The 24,641-nt window shown below is 40.6% G+C and overlaps 1 protein-coding gene across 3 annotated transcripts in view; it reads right to left on the minus strand.

Annotated features, from left to right (window-relative positions):
* RELN (reelin) overlaps nucleotides 1-24,641 on the minus strand; it is a 469,941-nt gene that overhangs the window by 40,448 nt on the left and 404,852 nt on the right. For all 3 annotated transcript variants that reach the window (XM_065399319.1, XM_065399303.1, XM_065399311.1), the window contains 8 exons: nucleotides 22,393-22,564; nucleotides 22,198-22,300; nucleotides 18,462-18,691; nucleotides 14,065-14,285; nucleotides 11,905-12,052; nucleotides 8,760-9,018; nucleotides 5,732-5,981; nucleotides 3,540-3,708 (listed from right to left, as the gene is read on the minus strand). In XM_065399319.1, the coding sequence (XP_065255391.1) occupies nucleotides 3,540-3,708; nucleotides 5,732-5,981; nucleotides 8,760-9,018; nucleotides 11,905-12,052; nucleotides 14,065-14,285; nucleotides 18,462-18,691; nucleotides 22,198-22,300; nucleotides 22,393-22,564 (1,552 nt within the window). The remainder of the gene's footprint in view (nucleotides 1-3,539; nucleotides 3,709-5,731; nucleotides 5,982-8,759; nucleotides 9,019-11,904; nucleotides 12,053-14,064; nucleotides 14,286-18,461; nucleotides 18,692-22,197; nucleotides 22,301-22,392; nucleotides 22,565-24,641) is intronic.

The raw sequence follows: 24,641 nt of genomic DNA on the forward strand, positions 1-24,641 counted from the left end.
TGGCATCATTAGTGGAATAAAGGTGGGGGTCAACGTATCAGGAGCATCTTAGAGACAAAAGGTACAGCAGGGATAGGCCACAAAGGTCCTTAAAAATGAAGACAAGTAGTTTGAGTTTAATTCAGTGCAGAAGGGGGAGAAAATGGAGGTATGACATGGCCGAAGGGATACGCAAAGAATTTCACACTGAAACTGTAACCAGTTCCTGGTGGAGTGGGGTCCTGTATGCTGTAGGTTTAGCAGCATTGTCTGAACTGTCCAAACCAAAATGCCAAATACAATCTTGACTTTGAGAGAAGTCTGGATCTAGATCCACATCAAGAGGAAAATTGTGGTCCCACTGAAGGCAATGAGAGTTTTGCCATTGACCTTAATGGGGCTAGGATTTCATCCTTAGTTAGGCACAGCCTGCTTGAAAATAATCTGAACACAATATGCATGCTAAAAAATAAAGACATTTTTTGTGACTTCTCATCAGTGTAGTTTCCAGTAGATGGCAGCATCAAACTACATGTTGCTTTACTCTGAGCACAAAAATAAACCACCTATTAACAAGTAACAGAAGAAGGTTTGTGCAGAAGAAAAACAACTCTTTTTTGGCTGGGTCAGTGATTGATATCAGTTTTATCCTAACTTTTTAAAGAAAGTAATTAAACATTTTACTGGGAACTGGTACTGATAATTTCCCAGTTCAAAAATTAAACAAATTTAGTTTCAGAGTTTCTGAATTCACCAATATCAGTCTGGAGATTGTAGAGGATGAGCTCAATGTGGAGTTATCAAGGTCTCACGAATCATAATCAATAGACTCTTGAAATCATCCACAATTTCAGAAAATTAAGTCTTTTCTGTTTCTAATCTATAGTTCTGTCTGATATTCACTAAATCTAAGATAAAGGCTGTTTTATTTCCCGACTCTTCCATTTTTCAGTATAATCCCTTATCTATGAAGAAATACATTGTTTACACAGGCAAGAAAATATTTTATTTTTCTGAATCTCTACTATTTTAACTTTTTATGTTAGTTATTTAATAACTTGTTGTAACATATATGGTGGAACTGGAAAGGAATTAGATAATCCAAAATAACAGTTACTCTCTCATGAGTAAATCGCAACATTCAGAGGTTTTAACTACTGCGATGACCTCTAATTTAGACCCATCATGGGCTTTCTCAGAGAAAGCTCACAGATTAACTCATCCATGTAGAATGTTTGAGTTTCTTCTTCTTTTTTTTAATCATGAGGAAGATCTTGTGAAAAAAACACAAACCCTGAGTCTCAGGTTTGGCAACTTCTATGACTTTTTATGGAATCTAGCAAATCAATGGTTCTCCTGGGAGAACCTTTATATTCTGATTTATATTTTAAAATCAAATCTGAGACATAAGAAATAACTATTCACAGTCGCATCTAGGCCACAAGTTACGTAGCACTCTGGAGTACATAAACTCCAGAAGGCCACATATGGATACTGTGCTCTAGGCCAAATTATTGGATAGACTGACTGGCAAGTTGCATAAAATGCCCACAAAAATGAGCTATTAAACCGCGGAGAGGAGCAAAGCAGCTCAAAGAACAGAGTGCCTTTGTAAATGAGATGCCTCCCTCTCCTAGCCGTACTAGTTCCTATTCTAAATCCCAGACCCTCTTCCTGCTGGGATCCTAGGGCTGTAGTAACCCTTCTCTCACCCAACCCTTGTCTTAAATAATAAAGATAACTTTGTGGTGTGTGATTGTGGTGGGAGGTCCCCTACCACTGACTGTAGCATACGGCAAGAGGCAAAGCTATTGGTCTAAGCGGAGCAATGGTAGCTGTGGGGTCAGTCAAAGAGAGTCTGACTTAATCCTTGGATTCTTGGAGGTTCCTTTCAGATCCAGATTAAATTGGGTTGGAATGTCCATGGAACCCATTATCTTGATTCAACCCCAGAGAACTCCTTTCTAACAAAAAGTGTGAACTTTAAACATTTAACAATGTGGCCAATTGATTATGCAAAATATATATGTAAAGCAATAGAAAAGGGTAGCCAGACTAGATGAGGCCAACAGACAGAGAGATATACAAATAACACTGCCTTATGAATATACTTAAAGGGACTGGATGCCTCAGTTGGTTAATAATGGGACAGGGAGTTTTTCAGTAGTAGTTTGCTAGTTCTAATCCAGGTTAGGGTAATAGAAAATAATGTAATTCCTAGTAAACAGAGGTCCATGTGACAGAAACCACAACTGGCACTATGGCGATCTTCACGGCAATCTTATCGGAGTAAAAATGAAATAAAATTGGAGTCTAAACTACCCTCTTGCCCCTAGCTGGGCCTTTCAAGTCAAAGTTGAGGTATGTTGGCAGGGCATTATGGGGAAACTGGTTCTGACAATGCCCTGCTGTACCTTTTTTGTGAACAGATAGAGAACTTCTGTCTCTAGCATTGTCAGTACAGAACATCTTCTTTCACACACAAAATTCAACCCAAAAGTGAAAACAATTTTTTTTTAAAAAAAAGAATGTACTAAAAGGAAGTGAAGGTGATAATGAGACTTTTTTAAAACAATGAACAATATGTGAAAGAAGAGTCATATGTGACAAGTAAAACAGAAAAACAAGAAGCATCAAAATATTACTTAAAAATATAAATTTGCAGCCAATAACAGCAAGTACAGGAAGCAGGTGGGGATTTAGACAATAGAATTAACCAACGACCTCCAAAACCACTGACGGTAGCATAGAGCTACACAGTGTAATGACGGTAACCATAACATTGCAATTCTTATCAAAGTCCAAACTGAGAGAGGCTCTTCTTAAATCATAGGTATATTTAATCTACTAAAGACCACATTATGCCTAGCTGCCCGCTGGGTGCACTAAGGGGCACAAGTAGCCTCCTCCTCTCTTGCATCCCACAAACTGGGGATAAGTGCATTTGCTGTGCTTTCCAGAGCATAGGAATTACTTCAATCTAGCACCCTTTGGGGCACAAGATACCCCAGAGAGGATGGGGAGAGGTCAGGGCCAGGGCTCCACTGCACCCTCAACAATGGCCAGTGGAGATGTCAGGGCCTGCAGGGGATGGGGGTGGGGGGCGGGAAGAGTAGTGCAACACACACCAAAGGGATGTAACCAAGGGCATGTTCCCATGAGGGCCAAAGGACAGAGTGATTCTGCCTATTGCTGCATATCTGAGTATTGCTCTCTCCTTCTCAAATTGGACCTCTGCCATGCTCGCACTAACGGGACAAATGGATGGATACTGTAGAGAGGATAGATGTGTGTGAGTCAATTGTCTTTTGTCTGCTCCCATCAATCCTGGCTATTTAAAATATGCTAAGCAGGAAACCTAACCTCCCCATTTCTAAATAACTGGTAAATGCACATAGTAATTCTGTACGTCTTACTCAGAGCATAATGGCATTTTCATTTGCTCATCTGTACACACAATCAGCACAAAAACAGCAATACATTTTAGTTCAAGATTGTATTACATTAGGTCTTGTCAGATATTTGTGCACTAAGATTTTCTCTATTCAAAATGTATCTACCTAGTATAATGAGGCAGGGGCAAAGTAATCCTGGTCCATTTGTTGAATGTGTCTGATACCAGAATCCTTTGGAGATGGTACTTGTTGCATTCTACGTTAGTGGGCAGGCAGTCTTTCAGTATTGGGTGCCATGTCAATCCGAGATTCACTGAATACTCCAGTTCAATAGCTACAAATTGAAAGATAATAAATTAGTTAATACAGAAACTTGTATGCTTTAAGTGAATATGTTGTACCAAACTGGTGACCACAGAAGACTTCCTTGTTGTCCCTATATATATCTTGACAACTCAGAAGTTTACAGTTGCAGCAGGGGAAGTTTCCAGATTCTCTGACACTAAAAACACAGGCTTGCTCGTGAGCTAAGGAGGAACCTCTATTAGCTGGTAGCATTACAGGACCTATGACACACAGTTGATCAGTTCTTATTCTACGCAGTAGAAGGCAGAAGAGCATCTCTATACTAGCCACTTCATTAGAATATCTTACATAAAACTCTTTTCAGCTGAGTTTTTCACCTAGTGATCTTGTTTTCAGTTATATATTTCATTATCTAGCCATATCAAATCAACAAATAAATTCAAACACAGCAAAAATCAGCAATTAAACTTATTTTAAGCTTATTGCTTATAAACTTTCATAATAAGAATAATGGGTAATCAAACCGGATACAAACTTCAGTTTATTTCCTCATAATGGCTGCAAAAAAGTTTAAGTAACAATAAGCACAGACCATAAACTTTAAATAAATGTTCCAGCTGCCAGGCATTCTGGCTGTATGGAACACTGAGTGATTGGTGGTTACAGTTACATTAGTGGTAATTCTGCTTATCTTTTTTGATTCTGCTACCCTTAATAATTCTGAATAACCCTCAATCACACAATCAGTCCCACTCAATGTCTGAGCTCAGAACTGAGCATTATATAAATAAAATGATACGTTTGTACAAGTAGTTTTTAACATTAATTTTTCATCAAAATGAAGTCCTTCCTCTATCAGGACTAGAAGCACATGATTAGATAGTGTCCTGCCTAACTGGATATTCAATTAAAATAATGTTAAGGGCAAAACAACAAAACAAAGGAAATTCTTACCTGGCAAGATATAACTAATCTGTTGAAACACTCTTACTCTTAGCGGGGATGCTTTAGTGGCTTTAACACCATATGGAAAGAAATTATTATGCATGGGGCAGTAGCTAATTTCCAGGTTTAGATATCTTGGTTACTTCCATAAATTTCAGAATAACAAAATCAGCTAATCTACTTTAGGGATTTACTGGAAACCCAATTTCCATTTTTATGCAGAATCCCAAAGGAATTGCCAGAAGCTCAATGAAATTATATATATTACATTAATAAAACTAAATTAAAAGAATGTTATGTAGGTTGCAAAGTCAAACATACAAAAGTTATGAAATGCCAGTATTTAACTCTTTGTTGTGCATACGCATTGACACAGTTTTTAATTATGCAGTCACACTATTTTTTCCATAGGACCCCTACCTCATTCACTGCATAGAATTATACAGGTATGAAAGCTCTAAAACATGTTCAGGATTTCATGTAAATGATGATAATAAAAAACCCTTTGTGCCTGATTATGATCTAATTTGCATCAGGTTTATATCAGTGTAAATTATTCCTGATTTACATTGGTGCAAGTGAGATCAGAATTACGACTTTGTTCTCTGCATTTGCACTAAGCACATCAGTTTTAAGCATTGTCTATTGTGCAATTGTGGAGGATGTGAAGCTACGAAACAAGAGATTTATGCTGGAAACATCAAGCTACTTGGCATTAGACATGTATTCTCTAGAGTTGAGAGCAATGTAACCACAAGGAATGGATGTGCCAAACTATTAGACTGCATCTACATTTGGGATCTATTAACCTGTCTAAATGAATTAAACTGAAACTTGAATTCTTATAAACTACATCTTAAATGCTTGTAAAGCACACAAGGCAAAAACTCAGGGCATACATTCATGCACATTGTAAACCTTTTGGTTTGTCTCAGACTCGACACCAACAATAAATGCCGAAATTGCAATTTCCTTATAGAAAAACTATTTTCCCTGTTTTGTTTCTGTACTTTAGTATAGTAGACAGCTGAAACAGAAAATAAGTAGCAATACTTTCCTATATAAAAGGAGAACAGAAAGTATATGATTTATGAAGAAGACCTCACCATAACAGGAGTCAGTGACAGAGCAGGATGCTGCAAAATCTATTTGTATGAAAGAATCCTCATTAACCACAATGTCAGTGGTTACAACATAACGGGTGCTAGCTTTCTCGATGAAAACCAGTGCATCCCCAGTAGAACCACAGACTGGCATCTTTGTTCCACCTGGATGGAGCAGCCACTTCCTGCTATCCAGTGTGGTAAAATCATCTTCTATTACTGTGTTACCAGAAATATTTCCACCAATAAGAATCTGAAACATGAAAATAGGAGTTTGTTTATTTTATGTAAAGAAAATATAAAGTTCAGAAGTTTTTACAGACTCATAGGAATTTCATAGAATCCTAGAGCTGGAACATAAGAACAGCCATAGTGGGTCAGACCAAAGGTCCATCTAGCTCAGTATCCTGTCTTCCAACAGTGGACAATGCCAGATGCTTCAGAGAGAATGAACAGAACAGACAATCATTGAGTGATCCATCCCTGTCATCCACTCCCAGATTCTGGCAATCAGAGGCTAGGGACACCTAGAGCAGTGGTTCTCAACGAAAGGTCTGGGGCCCCCTTGGGGACCTTGGGTAGGTTTCAGGGGGGCCACCAAGCAGGGGCAGCATTAGACTTGCTGGGGCCCAGGGTAGAAAGCTGAAGCCCGACTGCATGGGGCTGAAGTCCAGGGCCCTGAGCCCCACCACCTGGGGCTGAAGCCAAAGCCTGAGCAATGTAGCTTTGGTATGGGGACCCAGGCTATTGCCTTGCTTGCTACCCCTCTAAATTGGCCCTGGCTTTTATATGCAGAAAACCAGTGATTGTGGCACAGATGGGCTGTGGAGTTTTTATAGCATGTTGGGGGCCCCTCAGAAAGAAAAAGGTTGAGAACCTCTGACCTAGAGAACAGGGTTGCATTCCTGACCATCTGGCTAATAGCCATTAATAGACCTATCCTCCAGGAAATTATCTAATTCTTTTTTGAACCCAGTTATAGTTTTGGCTTTCACAACATCCCATGGCAAAGAGTTCCACAGGTTGGCTGTGTATTGTGTGAAGAAGTATTTCCTTTTGTTTGTTTTAGACCCGCCCCCTATTAATTTCCATGGGTGACCCCTGGTTCTTGTGTTGTGAGAAGGAGTAAATAACACTTCCTTATTTACTTTCTCCACACCAGTCATGATTTTATAGACCTCAATCATATCCCCCCTTAGTCATCTCTCAACCAAGCTGAAAAGTCCCAGCCTTTTTAATCTCACCTTGCATGGAAGCTGGTTCATACCTTTAATCATGTTTGTTGTCCTTCTTTGTACCTTTTCCAATTCTGATATATTTTTAGAGATGGTGCAACCAGAACTGCATGCAGTATTCAAGATATGGGTCTACCATGGCTTTGTATAGTGGCATTATGATATTTTCTATCTTATTATCTATCCCTTTCCTAATGGTTCCTAATTTTCCGTCAGCTTTTTTGATTGCTGCTGCACATTGAGCAGATGTTTTCAGAGAACTATCTACAATGACTCCAAGATCTCTTTCTTGAGTGGTAACAGCTGATTTAGAACCCATCATTTTGTATGTATAGCTGGGATTATGTTTTCCAATGTACATTACTTTGCATTGATCAACTCTGAATTTCAACTGCCATTTTGTTGCCCAGTCACCTAGTTTTGTGAGATCCCTTTGTGGCTCTTCGCAGTCTGCTTTGGACTTAACTATCTTGATGGTATCTTAACTATCTTGATAGTCTAGTCCATGCTCTACTAGTATAGGATTATTCCATATTCCCCAGTGCTTGATTTTATCTGAATTTTCAAAAAAGGGATCAAAATTTACAATGTACAGACAGGTTATAAGAAAAGGGAGTAACTCAAAGGAGTCCATGTTGGAAAAGTAGCCACGCAAAAGGAGGAGAGGAACAAAATAAATGCAGACATAGGGCTTGATCTTGTAAACACTTGCACACATGGGTAACTATATTCACATAAATAGGCCACTGAACTACTGACTCATGAAGTAAAATTACTCACATGCGTAAGTGTCTGCAGGGTCCTGCCCACAACAATCATTTTCTTGTTGACTGTTTAAGTGCAGTATAACTTTATGCATTTTGAATGGAATTCTGACTCTGCTGAAGTCAGTGGGAGTTTTGTCATTGAGTTCAGTAGGGTCAGGATTTCACTGTTGGTTTCCAGTCAGCATGAAATTTATTATTTATCTGTTTTTCTGAATTCAGTTCAAAATTGTGTGTTCTGACAATGGTTAAATAATTGTGAGGACGTAGGAATTAAAAGTTGTTCTCTCCTTTAAACGAAGGAAAGGAAAGAAGTTTTGCAATATTGATATTTGACAAGGCTGAAAATTCAATATCTGGGAATTTCAGAGATGGCCTGAGCTAACAATTATAAAAAGATGTACACAAATATTTTACAATATTGGCCCCAAACAATGCAATAACATCACTGTTAGACATAGAGCCAGAGTCTCCTCCACTTACACTTGTTTTACATGACTGTGACACCAGTGACTTTAGGAGAGTTACTGCAGATTTATACCAATGTTCATGTAAAGAATATTTTTGATAACTAGTGTAGAATAATGTATAGAGGGAAACCCCAATCCTGAATACTCCCAAACTTTCAATATGCTCAAAATTGGAAGATGGTTCCAGATCTAAGTTTTGCAAGTAACTCATCTCTTTATGTGCCAAACCAAACTTCATATCTGTACCTCTTGAGTTTCTGAGTTTCCCAGTTTAGATCCAGATATGTATTTTCCACATTAAGCCCATCTCTAACCTTCACCTGTTTTTTTTTTACAAATTGACATTATCCATATGTCAAGGCCCTATCTAACTCTGATACGGATATCCCTCACCCAACACGAGAACTGCATATTAGAAATGAAAAAGCTCTTAAATATTAGCTTTGATCATCCTAACAGTTTTCTAGGTACAGCTGGTAAAGGAACAGCTATAAAACACAGTGGAAATATTAAGATTGATGGCAATGTGAGGTAATACTGTAAAGCACAAAAGATTAATTACCTGATCAATTACCCATGGGCTGTAAAAATGCCCATTCTCAGATGGTTGCCACCAGCGGAGACGAGTGGAGCTAGAACGGGCCTTCAAGGGAATTTCCAGAGCAATGTATCGGCCTACATTGCTCGAATTACTGAAGAGGAATTCCTGCAGCAGGCTCCATGTGAGGCCCCCATTGAGTGAATATTGCAAAAGCACAGGTTGGCTTCTGGGGTCTGGAACTCCCTTACCGCATCCCAGTCTCATGAAGAACTGCACAAATCTAACATCGGTAACAATTACTGTAAAACATTTCTTCACAGAAAACCCTGTATAATCAGTTGAGGACTAGAGGGAACTCAGCGCTTATCCAATCAGTTTTGGTTTTTATTGCAGGGAATACTATTTAACAAATATTCTAATTACAGAGACAGTGTCTGTACATACAAAAATATCTGCCAGCTCCTCCATAAAGCAAATGATCACATTTTTGTTTCTTTTCTAGCCCGGTGTATTCTTGGGAAGACTCCACTTTAGGAGAGATTTTCTGTCTCCCTCTCCACAGGTCATGGAGAATAAAGCAGACAGTAGTGGTGGTAATACATCTGATTTGTGTGTGGAGAGGTGTTAGGTATAGGGAGTTAAACAAAGGTATTCATGTACCCTTCAAGCATTTGTGTGCAAAACTGATATTTTTGCAAATATCAGCAAATTTGACCCGGAGTGAAATTTTACCCTTTCAGCCTGTTGGCATGGAGTTTAATGGTCAAAATAGCAACCGATGGCTCTAGGGAGAGAGCATGGTTTTTTTTAGGATTTGCTCTAGGGCAAAAATTCACTGAGTCTTGTTATTTTGACAAAAACAGAGAAAAACTGGCAGTGAAAACAAAAAATGTTTAACTTCTGAGCTGATGAAAAAAGGTATGTTTTTATCCATTTAATCAGATATGAAAATTTAGTCTAAACGTCACACTGCTTTACATATACTGGGGGAAATCCTTGTCCCTTTGAAGTCAATAGCAAAACTCCCATTGACCTCAATGGACGCAGTATTTCACACTCCTTCTAATGGCCTGTATGAAATTTGTATGAAATTAGGGAATCCTTCCTTTTGAGGTACCTCAGCGATGTTTGAACAGGTACACCAACTCCATGTAGTACACAAAGAATTGTCAAGGACTTATTCAGTTATGATCCTATAATATTTTATATTCATTAATCCACACCATCATGCTCCATCTACTATTGGTTTGTTTAGTAGAGTTTCAGGTTTTTTGGTACCCACATAAAATGGGATATATGCACATGAACTTTTTTAGCATACAGAATTTAACTTCTGGAGATAGGATACTGAGCTACATGGATTGTTGATTTGATCTGGTACGGCAATTTCTACAATTCCTAGCTGCTGTGTATTGTAGGCTAGCACAGTCAGAATTACTAGTCTATTTTTTTCAGAGAATCCCTCATGAGAAAGTACATGGGTTTTAGCATGGTTACTGACCCCACTGCTTCTACATTTACACTCGATAGTTCCTTTTATAAAATCTATTGATGATTCCTAATCTCAGAGGGCAAAATTAATGCCTGACTTAAGTGGACACAGCACCTAATGACTTCAATGGGACTTGGCTCAGTTATATCAGGGATGAATTTGATCCAGAGTTTAGCAGGAGGCCTATGAAGCTAACTTGGAAATTAATGAACTACAATAGTAGTGGAATGCTAGAGAATAGTCATCCAAAATGTTGTTTTATCCACAGAAAAGAAGAAAAGATAGTTATTTGCTGACTTTTCCTACTGCAGACACAAGAAATTAAATATGAGGCCTTGCTTTTTCTTTCTTTTTTTGTTAGCATGGCATTCATTTATCTTCAGTCTTTGAGAAAATTGGGATTTTACATATAACACCTTGAGGTCAATGTATGCAAATCCAGCTACAGCTTACCACAGAGAAGAGATAAATGACAATTCTTTGAACACAAGAGAGAAGGAAAACACATTATGGATTAGTCTAATGGAGCATCATACAAGGACTCTTGTATCTTTTGTGAAATAGTGTTGTTAATTTTAGAACAGCCTAGAAAATCAAATTACTGAAAAAGTACTGATGTCTTTGGCTACCAAGCTGTAAAACCCAATTTGTCTTGCTTTGAGGAACCTTGGAATATAAATATAAATGTGATGACACGTTAGTGATGGTTCGTCTACAGACATGGGTTATTCTTTCTCTGAAAAATGTATAAATTAAGCATCATTGTAGACTAAGAAGATGGGCAATGAAATCATCATTTTAAGCCTTTATGTTAATGAGGACTACAAGCCAAAACGTGCTAACGTGCATGTTAAAACATGCTTTATATAGTGTTAAATAAGTCTTGCATTAGGAGTTTTGTGTTTACTAAGGGTCAGTGAACAAATCTGTGGAAAAATACAACATTTCAGAGGTAAAATAGTATTAAAGATAATAGGCTAAGATAATGAATAAGTCAATAGACAATGACTGTTCAATGGTTTGCAAACAATTAGGACACAGCTTCATTTTGCATTGGTTTAACGTTCCCCCCCCCCCTTGCTTAATATTTTAGACATGTCCTGCTATCAAATATGTCTTCTGCAGGCCATAATGACAAGACATAATCTCTAAATACATTAAAAATGTTTTTTTGATATAACTGTGATCAGTGTAGCTTGGTGACAAGCTTGACTGGAATTTGTCAGTGAATTATTGGAAAAAAATGTGTGCAATAAGAAGAAATTAAGCTTCAGAAAATTAAGGAGTTATATGATGATGAATACAATGGCTATAATGGTAACAGATACTCCTACTTCAACAACGATTCATGATGCAACAAAACCGTAAGAGAAGCAAGGTGTCTGATATACAACAAATTTCACGTTATGCATATGAGAAATGAACATATTATTGTCCACATGAATAAACTACACGTGATGTTGTTTCAGATCCTGCAGTCCTCACTCTTGGAAAATGACCCCTGACTTAAATGGGAATTCCCATTGACTTAAATAGGAGTTTTGCCTGAGTAAGGACTGCAGGATATGCCCCGACATAGTTATACACATTTGCTTTCACCACAGAAGTATAATATAAAGAATATTTTACCTATTCTCTCAATGAAATCTTGAAAGTGTTTTAAAACTGTATTACCTCGCCTGTGACAAATCCAGATCTCGAGTCATCAGCATACGCAAGCCTTCTTCATTAAAGAAGAGGTTGTTTCCTCCGGACAGGATACCACATTTCCTAGATGGTTTTCCACCACTCACCATCAAGAATCTATCAGACTCTAGCTGACCTGAGTGCACAGTACATATATTTTTAGGATTTGCCCTGAAGCACTCCTGTTACAACAGTATTATTTCCAAAAGAAGTAAGCTATATAAATCATTATGTTCAGAGTGAACAAATATTTGTACCAGAACTTTTTGACCCCCACCATGTTTCCTGGAAAACTGCTACGGAACAAAACTTACTAAAATATAAAAACATAACTCTGAAGCTTAAGGTTTTCATCTCTATTAATTCAAAGGAGATTCTGATTACTTTCCTATGCTTTTATTTGGATTACATAAAAATACCCAACTATATAAGGAAACAGCTCAGTGTTATGTCCAAGTTGCAGTTAGCAGTTAGTTCAGTTTGAAATAAATAACTACAAGTATTACGGGAGGAATTTGACTCTAAGACACTATTTTGTCCAAAATTAGTACTTTCAGTTATGTTTGTTTACAGAGTAGCTTATACTTTACTTTTTGCTGTGGGGAGTGAGGGGTTTTGAGGAATGTGACATGAATTTCTTTCTCCTGCTGCTCTATCCACCATGGCTCCTTAATTTGCTGTGTCTGCTCAGCTGCAGCCCTCACTCACCACCATTTGTGTGTCAGAGGAAGCTGGCATACAAGGGAGACTGGGTGGCAGTGCAGTGACATGGGTGGAAATGGAAGTAGTGTGGGTAACAATGGAGGGTTCCAATGTATTGAAAGTGTTGCTTTGTGCCCCTCATTTCAGGGGTTGGCGCCTCCCATTTGTAAGTTTTGTGCTCTCCTATCAGTGTCAGAAAGCTGAGAGGTATGGTCTGGTTTTCAAAGGCTGAGGAACTTCGAAATACTTAGGACTTTCCTTCAGATTCCTGTGCGGCAGACCAATCCTCTGCAGTAGGCAGCGTCGGCTCCAGCATTTCTGCCGCCCCCAAGCAAAAAAAAAAAAAAGCCGCGATCGCGATCGGCGGCGACAATTGGGGGAAAAAAAAAAAAAAAAAAAAGCCGCGATCGGCGGCAGCAGATCGGCGGCAGCAGTTCAGCGGCAGGTCCTTCGCTCCTAGAGGGAGTGAGGGACCTGCCGCCCCCGAATTGCCGCAGGTGCTGCCCCTCTCCCTTGGCCGCCCCAAGCACTTGCTTGTTAAGCTGGTGCCTGGAGCCGGCCCTGGCAGTAGGCATACTGTTCATCCCATTCTCTATTATTCTATTTATCAGAGGATGAACTAAAAGTAAAATTACTTCAAAACCAGACAAATTATTAATTTATTCACAACTTTCAGTGATTTAACTTAAGAGCTATTCCTTGCCAGAAATTCCATGTGCTCATTACTATGATAAAATGAAGTGCTTCTCTAGATGTAGAGTTTTGGAATCATAGACTCATGCATCCATTCTGGTGCAGAATGTATGTTTCCGTCGTAGGTCAGTAAATAGAAAAAGGTGTCTAGATAAATACTGTAGGAATCATCAAATGATCATTAATATTGTTTAAGGCTCAAATCCTGATCACTTCACTCATGTGAACAGTCACACTGATGTAATTGGGACTAACATGCATGAGTAGGGTGACCAGATAGCAAGTGTGAAAAATCGGGACAGGGGTGGGGGATAATAGGAGCCCATATAAAAAAAAGCCCCAAATATTGGGACTGTCCCTATAAAATCAGGACATCTGGTCAGGGCCGGCTCCAGGCACCAGCGCAGCAAGCAGGTGCTTGGGGCGGCCAACGGAAAGGGGCGGCATGTCTGGCTCTTCGGCGGCGGGTCCCTCAGTCCCTCTCGGAGGAAGGACCTGCTGCTGAATTGCCGCCGAAGAATGAAGCGGCGGCAGTAGAGCTGCCGCCGAAGTGCCGCCGATCGAGCCTTTCCCCCCCCCTCCCCCACCACTTGGGGCGGCAAAAACGCTGGAGCCGGCCCTGCATCTGGTCACCCTATGCATGAGGAAGGTCAGCAGGATTTGGCTGTAAGAAGTCTGATCTCTTTAACCATAGGTTCTATGAAGGATGGTAGCTAAAAATCACTATGAAGAGTTCATATAAAAAAGAAATACCTTCAAAATCGTCCTTGAGAAAGTCTGAATTCATGGTGCTTATTTTACAGGTTGGCCCAGAATACCCTGGATCACAGATACACTTAGTTCCATTGAGACAGCTGCCATGCCCATTACACATCTCTTCACATTGTGGGCCAATGTATACATTATCAATGGCCCAAGTCACGGGTTGGGACCCAGCAGGATAAAATCCCTGGTACCATCTGAATCTTACTGATCTGAAACAGGTACATAGTATATCCAGGTCAAACAATAATTAGTTGCATATGAAACTACAATGTGCTTTTTGCTAGAATTAATATTCTTACTAAGTTTGTCCTAAAAATGGAAAGATATAGTCACTACCTTCAATATCCAATAAATCCCGCTACTCAGTCAACACAAATATATTTACAGGAAAACAGAAGGGCTTGATCCACCAGTTACATTACTTTAAAAACTTAGTTATGGACTAAAATCATCCCTCAGACCACCAATTTTTTGGGGGGTGAGGGGCTGGACTTGGATGGTTTTCCTTTACCTTTAATTTACAGATTTAGGACCAGATTGTACCACCCTTGCTCATGTTGGACAGTATCTTACTTCACAATTAGTCACACTGATTTCAATGAGACTAGTTATGGGATAAAGGTGGCATAATCTTGCCCTAAATTAGATGGAAAGAATAAATGATATGACATGTCAACAGATAGTCAACTTGGCTTTATACTATTTAATCCTAAAAAAAAAAAAAAAAAAGCATGTTGCAAGATGTTAATTTAAATTGTAAACTCCTTGGGGGTGTGGACCTGTCATTTTTAATTTGTCTTCTAAGTGCTATGCACATCTGTGCTGCATATAAATAATAACAGACCAAGGGAAGGAGAGGGAACAAATTAAACAAGCAGAAAACTGCTCTGCAGAGAATAATTTAAAATCACGCCCCGCCCCTTCCCTCAAAAATGAGAAAACCTTGAAAAGGAGAGAGAAAACAGAAGAAGTATGATAAGGAAGAAGCATTTAACTATGTTGTGGACTTTCTTTAATATATACCCTTCTAAACTATTTCTAAATTCAGCTGCTGAATCAGCTGCATAAACAGTAGTACATGTCTGGTGCACAGGTACTTTGGCTTTTATTTGCCATTTAATAGCAATTTTGGGGAGTGACTCAGAGAATAGTAGATGGCTGGTTGATGGTGAAATTACCAACAACTGATTCATAGAAAGGGTGCCAATAATCATTCCTCCTGTAGTCAGTAAAATGAATTGACTTTATTGCCTCCTCAGTTATTTTCTGAGACACAACCACAGAGTGTCCAGGGAGTGTTTTATAGACTGATTTTTAAAATGAAAATTCCATCCATTATGCTCAACCCACCAACATGAAAATTCAAAATGACCAGGAATACTTCTCACTATGAATAAAATGTGACATATGTTTGAAACAGAGGGTGAAATTCTGGCCCCACTGAAGTCAATGGGAGTTTTCCCATTCACTTCGCTGGGGCCCGGATTTCACCCAGAGTATGCAACTGCAACTGGCTATTCTTAGTTTACTGCTAGAGGTGCCCATCTGCTGAGGAAGCACATTAATTTCTGACAGAGGGAGCCTAACGTAAGAAACTAAAAATGTCTTTAAATTGTTTTAATATTGGTTTAACCTCTAGAAAGTGCAGGTGGATGAGAGAATGTCTGTTTTAGAGTAAAACAGGTGGGTCAATCGGGGGGAGCTAGTCCAGAACTTTAGGAAGGTATCTGGAATCTGGCAGGTTGGGATTCTGCCTGGAGCAAATCCCATCTCACCTCCTTGGTGACAGAAATTCACAACATGCACTACTCCCCATGAAACCCATTTTCTTGCTGCAGATTTATGACCCAACTATTCGAGATGAGGTGCATGCCTACTGGCTTGGGAAAGGAACTGACAGGAACCTGGACTGGCCATCAGCCTGGAGGGCAGGAAAATGAGAAAGAGAGACCCAGAAAGGGAGGGGTCAGGTGGGATCTATTTGGCAGGTTTGTGGGAGGGCAAATGACCTGGGAATGTGTATGTTCAGATCTCTGGTTGGAAAGGAGGGATCAGAGCTTGGGGAAAGAGTCAGGCAAATCTGGGACAGATGAGCTGCTTTTCTGTGCTTCATGTGTTAGTCATAAAAACTGAATGCTCATGCCTAAAAATTAAACATTTTGTTTAATTACTATACATCAATGTTTTTCAAAATCGATTCTATTTTATTATATTACATAGGATAGGACTCTCCTAATTCCAGCGCCACAATGAGGTCACTTGTTTAATGGGATGGCCATTACCCACAGCAGATCCAGAAATACAAGCCTGCAGTTATACAGTTTATTTTCATTCATATACAGGTCACAATTTAATCCATGGTGAGAACTGAGAAGGTCTCCTTTTGGTGAACTGGATTGAGAATAATAGTTGGAGGTTTCTCTGACAAAGGAGACTATACTGTTTTACATTTAAAATAATATGTAATAAAAATCCTATGAACAGAAATTACCTTTCTTTGCTAGATATTTATGACTATTTCACTTGTCCTGAAATAGGAACTACAACAAGTTCTTTGATTAACTGATTGTAAGGCTTAGTTTCACTATACTCTGTATCTTCTGAGGAAATGCTCATTTCAAGCTTTATGCAAGAATGCTCTAGGTGAATTACAGCAGACCTCCCTTTGCCATACAAATCCACAGTAGGAGCATTGAGAAAGCCCTGCACCTAAAAAGATGTAGGCCATTTAACACTGACTTTACTATGCAGACTCCTTTTGTCTGTAGCAATGTTCCCAATATAAGTGAATCACAAATACCTTAGTAAACTTTAAAATAGAATCAGACACGTAGATGAATAAGAAAAGCATCTGCAGGTATACTACAGTATCTGGGCCATAATTCCAGGGACTATCAATCTTTATGCTTCAAGGCATAAAATGATAACTGGCTGGGACCAAAGGGACACTTCCTTCAAGAGTGCAGTAATGTACAGTTAGTTATATTATTGAGCATTTACATACTCCTGTGAAGTATCCAAGCATTAGCCATTGTTCAAGACAAAATATGGGACTTATTATCTGGATGATGGGTGACTGAGGATGTAAGATCCCTACCTCCAGCATGAGTTACGTGGATTGATGGTTTGTGAACAGGACGCTCCTGGAGGAATTCTGCACCACTGCACAATGCAGAATTTGTGCAGTATTAATGTTCTGAGCAGAATTTAATTTTCCCCGGCTGAATTGGTGCTGCAGAGTTGCTGGCCACAACTAGGGGTTGCAGGACCCAACAGAACCCATCTCTACAGCTCGCAAATACAGGACACTGTCGGAGCGGGGAGGGGGGAAGGAAGAGGAGTGGGAGCTGGAGGATTCCGGGCAGCTGCGGTTCCCAGCTCATCCTGAAGGAAGGAGGCAGCATGCACTGCAGGAAACGCTGTACAAGCCCGGGACCCAGCATCAGGCTGTTTCTTTTTCACAGAATCATAGAATATTAGGGATGGAAGGGACCTCAGGAGGTCATCTAGTCCAACCCCCTGCTCAAAGCAGGACCAATCCCCAACTAAATCATCCCAGCCAGGGCTTTGTCAAGCTTGACCTTAAAAACCTCTAAGAAAGGAGATTCCAATTTTCTGGATTCCTGGGCTCTGGGAGGTAGGGGGTGTGGATGTCTGGGCTGGGGGCGCCCCATGGCTGGTCTCTGGGGGGGAGGAGGGGGTATGGGTGTCTCAGACCAGAGAGGCAGAGTTTTCACCCAAGATGTGCCCAGCTGGCCTGTAACATACCCAGACAGAGGCGCCCAACAAAAGCATAACAAAGAAACAGGAACTGGGTTATCATAGGGGTTTCTTTAACTCTCTGTTCCTGGGGGGAAATTCTTTTGTTGTCTGTATTGTTACAGACATACTAGCTGACAGGTATTTTGAAATAAACTACCAAAATAATTGAAACTGGCATGATTATATTGAGTTATTTTGACAAATAAAATATGCAGAATTTTGCAGAATTTTAAAATACTGTGTGCAGAATTTTTAATTTTTTGGCACAGAATTCCCCCAGGAGTAACAGGAGGGACAGTAGGCTTCACAAGGGTGCTACTTCCCCCACCCCACCTTGCATAAGTGGGCAGAGAAGGGCAGGCAGCAGCTATAGTGGAAGTTTTGCTCCCTGTGCAACATGCCAACCACGAGATCTGAACCAGCATAGTGGCAGAAGTAATCTGTGCCAGATGAAGAGCTGGCACACTTTACTTTACACTTGGAGAAAAGGGTGAGCTAGGGAAAGAACCGTGACTCAGGGTGAGACATAACATCTCCATTTCCTCTATAAGATGGTTACTGTTTCAATAAAGCAAATTCAAATACAGAAAAAACCTTATTAGAACTAGAAGCCAGACACTTACCCACACAGGTGCAGTTTTCCAAAGTGGATGACCTCTCTTCTCCAGCCCTGAGCTGTACCAGCATAGTAAGTGCTGCTTGGATGATGCTCAGTGGAGCATAAGGAGCTGAGATAGCTGCTACTACTGTAGCACAGTGGAAGAAGCAGGTGCCAGGTTGCCCCTAGATCTCGTGAGAATTCAAGTTTCACTGGGTCTGCAGATGAGCTATCAGTGGTGCAGCCAATATTGATCTAGAGTAGAAAAATAAAATCACAAAGATTACACAGGGCCAAAATGTGGCATTTAGCTGCTGACCCGCATTTTGTGTGGTGCAGGGCTTCATTGCCCAGGGGGAGCTCAAGGAGGGATTGCATCTCAGGGAGATATAATCCCTCCTTAAGCAGCCCAGTGTGCTGGGGCACGTTGCAGGCTGTACAATGTTCTAAGATATTGTAGCCTGCTCCTTCTCTTAATACTCTGTATGCTTGTGTGTGTGTGTGGTCCCAACTCCTCAGGGCAGAGATTGCCCTTCTGTGGGGTGTACAAAAGGTGAAAGTTTCTTGTGCATTCCCCTACCATCCACCTATCGAAGGGCATGCCACAGTCCAGGCTATCTTAAAAAATTCAACTGCTACTACTAATAAAAAATTAATTAGATGCATTAAATATTTCTACAAGGGCAAAAACATGTTTCTGAGTAAGCAAAAGCAAAAACAATAGACCTGCTGTCCCTAGCAGTATGGCTGTAGTAATTTGCAACATCTCTGGCAGTACTTAGAGAATGCACCTGACACAACAGCAGAGAAATATGAATTAAAAAAAAATAGAAATGATAATAAAACGAACATAAGATGCAAACATTCATTGTTGATTAAATGATCCTTAACCTAACTGTGGTTCTCTTTACTCTCGTAGTCCCAGGGAATTATACTATCGGAACAGATTTATACTATAGGAATTATCCCTAAAGGTATTTACTATATCATTCGAGTCTTTTGTTCAGAGTCTGTATTCTCTTTTTTGCTTATATAAAACAGTGGGGCCTAGGAGGAAGTGTCCAAAACACCTACAGATAGGGCAGGGTTTGGATTTGAGGCCAAACCAGAGATGTAATTTGAGTCTGGCAGTGCCAGAATCTCTCATGCTGTTCTTGTGAGATCCCGCTGACATAGTGAACAGTAGAAATTGTATATAATCAGCAGTCCTACTAATATCCTGAAAAATTGTAATGTATAGTTTTGTGAAACATCTGAAACCTTAAGGGCTTGTCTACATAGGACACTTAGGAAAATTAATCTGAATTAAGTAAAGGTGTGACTTTAAAGTGGATTAGTTTAACCGTATTAAACCCTTGTGTGGATGCTCTCATTCAGAATTAAAGTGGCTTTAATGTGGTTTTGTTTAATTCACTTTTTGGGAGTGAATTTTAATTCAGATTAATCTTCCTAAGTGTCCCTGTGTAGACAAACCCTAAGACATATTTTGGCATGCCCATAACGTAAAATAATCTGATTTCCTGCCTCCCATGTGTTTGTACAAAAATATGCTTGCAGTTTGAAATCTTTTATGCCATGGTGACAGTTATAAATTAAATTTTAAATTAATGGAGATATCCTATCTCCTAGAACTGGAAGGGACCTTGAAAGGTCATCGAGTCCAGCCCCCTGCCTTCACTAGCAAGACTGAGTACTAATTTTGCCCCAGATCCCTAAGTGGCCCCCTCAAGGATTGAACTCACAACCCTGGGTTTAGCAGGCCAATGCTCAAACCACTGAGCTATCCCTCCCCCCATTATAAAGACAGGGCCGGCTCTGGCTTTTTGGCCGCCCCTAGCAACCAAAAAAAAAACAACAAAAACTGGGCGGCCAGAACGGCAAAGCAAAAAAAAACAAAAAACCCTGCGCAGGTGCAGGGGGACTGGCTAGCAGGGGGAGGGATAGGGGGAGGGAGCGGGCGGGAGAGAGAGAGAAGGGGGGCGGCCAGGGCTACAGCGAGGCGCTACCACGTGGCCCCTCCCGCCGCGCCACGCTGCCTGCCGGGAGGGCTCCGCTCCGGTCGGCGGGGAGGGAAGGACGAGGACTGCCCTGCCGGGCTTGCTGCAGGGCGCTCCCCTCCTCCGCGCCGCCGCCCCCTACAGGGCGGCCAGAGCGGAACAACAACAACAACAAAAGCGGCCGTGCCGCCCTAGGATTGGGCGGAATGCCGCCTCGTTCAATCTGCCGCCCCAACCACCAGCTTGCTCGGCTGGTGCCTGGAGCCGGCCCTGTATAAAGACATAATAGACTGGATGGAACCAGGGTTGTTAGTACACTTGTAGGATGAGGAAGCCCTCAAGAGTAAAATATATTGTGTTGTATTTACCATATCGTAAGTAAAAACTCATGTTACAGACAAAATACAAAGCACAGATGAAAACCATTTAAATAGTTTGTTTCCACTTATGTTTTTAGGGATAGTAGTTTTATTTCTAATGTACTGATCCTTAACTTAAAACAAATTATTTCCAAAAGCCAGTGACATACAGCACTATGTATAAATGTTGAAAACACACCATATAAGATAAAGCTTCCCTTGTTGCTCCACAGTGCACATGAGTCTTGTCAACCTATTATAACTAGAGAATCCACCCATCTGGAAATTAAGAGAAATGCTTGACCAGATCTAGTTCTTGTACTCTTGAGACACAGACTGAAACTTTACTGCATTATGTATAATAGCTTCATTTATACTAATGTCCTCAAAAACCTTAGCTGAAGGCATTTAACTTTTTTCATACAATGCCTGTACCAGATCCAAAATATGCATGTAGGACTTTTGAGGTTAACACTCTGAAGACTTGCAGTATCTTAATGTGAACTCATTTTTTTGTTGTACAGGCTTTCAATCCATTTCTTAAAACAGAAAACAATTTGTGTTCCATATTTTATTAAGTACTTGCATGACAAATTGAAATGTGCATTAGTACACAACCAAATTTAATTTTCTTAGAATACTCTAAATATCATTTCAGCAACAGTTTATAATCCAAAATCATTTGTTGTTTAATAGCTATCTCATAGAACTGGAAGGGACCTTGAAAGGTCATCAAGTCCAGCCCCCTGCCTTCACTAGCAGGACCAAGTACTGATTTTGCCCCAGATTCCTAGGTGGCCCCCTCAAGAATTGAACTCACAACCCTGGGCTTAGCAAGCCAATGCTCAAACCACTGAGCTATCCCTCCCCCCAACGATGGAATGATGGAATGTGCTATGACTTAACTAAATGCTATATACCTATTATATTGTATTATATAGCTTCCCGCAGTTCTCATTGGCCAGGAACAACAAACCGCGGCCACTGGGAGCTGCGGGCACCCGTGCCTGAGAATGGTCAATGTAAACAAACTGCCTTGTGGCCTGCCAGCAGATTACCCTGACGGGCCACGTGTGGCCCGTGGGCTACAGGTTGCCCACTACTAATTTATACCATTTAGTATAAATATATACGTAGAAGTAGTTAAAAGAATTGCAAGAAAACAGAGAAAAACTGGAGAGAGACATTTTCCATAGCTATATGATAAAAGCCTTCTAGCCACATCCACAACAAGAATGGCTAGCAGCTGTTAAACCATATAAAACAGTTTACAATTATGGGAAATTATACAGCTCTCTATATTTGGGCAAACACCACAGAGGAAACAAAATACCAAAATGAGATCAAGAAAGATTAAAACTCCCCATGTAAGAAAACAGAAAGGTTACATTGTGGGGATAAGTACCTCAAATTGGATTATGGTGTTCTCATTCACATTCAATTCCCTTGTTGTAATGGAATGTTCTCCAACTTCATTTGAAACAAATACCATAGCAGAATCTTCCTCCCTACCACAAAAAGGAATGAGGTATTTTAGGTCTGATTTATTTGATGGCTATTTATAATTTATTTCTGAGAGGTGGATTCTTTTAATACGTACGGGGCTCCCTTTGATGAATATGGACAATAAAGCCCAATATTACCACCAGGGTAGAAAAGCCAGTTATCCTCTTTAGGTCCAAAGTCAAACGTATCCAGAAGTATAACAGAATTCTTTAGGTTGTTTCCATTAATAATGAAGTTATCTATAATCCAGATTTCTTCTTTCTTGCCTAAGAAGAAAGGGAGAATGTATTGTGTTAACTCTTACAGAAGAGAGTGAGAACAAATAACAATGGGTTAGAGTGCAAAAGTCTCACTGCATTGGTGAACAGCTGCTTTCATGAGTAGTCTGTCCCACTGACTTCACTGGGCCATATGCATGATAAAGTATTCATCAGGGTGCATCAGGGCACCACAATCTGGCCCTATCTGCCTGTAAGCATAGAGTATTCTTCCAAAATAAGAAACCTGCACAAAAGTAATGACCAACTGAAGTGTGAAAAACGGTTTTGCAAGTATCTTTCAATAAAGTCATATTTACTTTGCAAAGTAAGCTATAATAAAAAATTCATTGAGCTAATTGTCCAAAAAGTCAGAACTGATGATTAAACGGTATAATTTATGGATGGGTCACAAGTGACTTGAACTGAATAATCTCCCTGGGCCAACTAAGACCTCTTCAGTCCTAGTGAGATAAACACACATTTGAGAGAAAGAAAACTTTGGTGGCAGTCTCCAGACTCCCAAATAAGCGGTGGAACTCAGATATGTCACAAAGGTTATGATTAAGGCTATGACTTAGTCACGGGTATTTTTAGTAAAACTCATGGACAGGTCACGGTCAATAAACAAAAAGTCCTGGCCAGTGACCTGTCCATGACTTTTACTAAAAATACCCCAACTAAATCTTAGATGCTGAGGAAGGGGGGGGGGTGCTCTAGTGGATGTTGCTGCTCTTGGGGGGGGGGTATACTCTGGCGGTCACTGCTGCTCCTGGGAGGGGGCAGCCAGGGACCTCGCCACTGCTTCTGAGGAGGGGGGCGGCCTGGGGCCCAGCCGCTGCTCCTGGGTGGAGGGGCGGCCCAAGGCCCCACCGCCACCGCTGCTGCTCCAGGCAGGGGGTGGCCCAGGGTCCCACTGCTGCTGCTGCTGGGGGAGTGGGGGGAGGGTGGCCCAGGGTGCTGCTGCCACTGTGGCTGGGGTGGGGAGGCAGCCTGTGGCGCCACTGCTGCTCCCAGACTGCTGCTCCAGGGCAGCGACCAGGACCAGATGCCTGGGCCCTGGGGTCAGCCGCACCAGTGCTGCAGCTGCAAAAGTCATAAATCCATGACTTCAGTGACCCCATGAAAGACTTGCAGCCTTAGGGTTAGGGTTAGACTGGGGGGTATCATTGTGATCATCTAATGTGACCTCCTGTATAACACAGACCACAGAAATTCCCCAAAAGAATTCCTAGAGCATATCTTTTACAAAAAACACCCAATCTTGATTTAAAACACCACAACCTTTGATAAATTGTTCCACTGGTTAATTACTCTCACTGTTAAAAATGTATGCCTTATTTCTAGTCTGAATTTGTCTAGCTTCAACTTCCAGCCGTTGGATTGCATTATACCTTTCTCTGCTAGATTGAAGAGCCCATTATTAAATATTTGTTCCTGATGCAGGTACTTACAGATATAATCAAGTCACCTCTTAACCTTCTCTTTGTTAAACTAAATAAATTGAGTTCCTTGCCACTGTTACTTTAAGGCATGTTTTCTAATCTAATCATTCTTGTGCTCTTTTCTGAACCCTCTCCAATTTATCAGCATCCTTCTTGAACCATGGACAGCACAACCGAACACAGTATTCCAGCATCAGTCATGCCCTTGGCAAATACAGAGGAAAAATAATGTCTCTACTCCTACTTGAAATTCCCATTTATGCATCCAAGGACTGAATTAGCCTTTAGGCCATCATGTTGCACTGGAAGCTTGTGTTCAACTGATTATCCATCATGACCCCCAAATCTTTTTCAGAGTCACTGCTTCCCAGGATAGAGTCCCCCATTCTGTAAGTATGGCCTACTTTTTTGGTTGCTTGCTGTATACATTCCCATGCTTTTGAGCTGGGTAGGATGGCTCTTCTGCACAATTGCCTCTTTCTAGATAATCCACAAAGTGAGCTTCATGTTATCAGAGAGGAGGCTGCAGGGCCTTCTCTCTAGGATGTTTCCTATTTAAGGATACTGTCTGAAAGGGAGGATGTCATTAAACATTTGCGGGAAGTCCACCAGAAAGATGAACTGGGGGAGGACTATTAGGA

Source organism: Emys orbicularis, chromosome 1 (genome assembly GCF_028017835.1).
Source record: "Emys orbicularis isolate rEmyOrb1 chromosome 1, rEmyOrb1.hap1, whole genome shotgun sequence".
In the NCBI taxonomy this organism is placed as follows: domain Eukaryota; kingdom Metazoa; phylum Chordata; order Testudines; family Emydidae; genus Emys; species Emys orbicularis.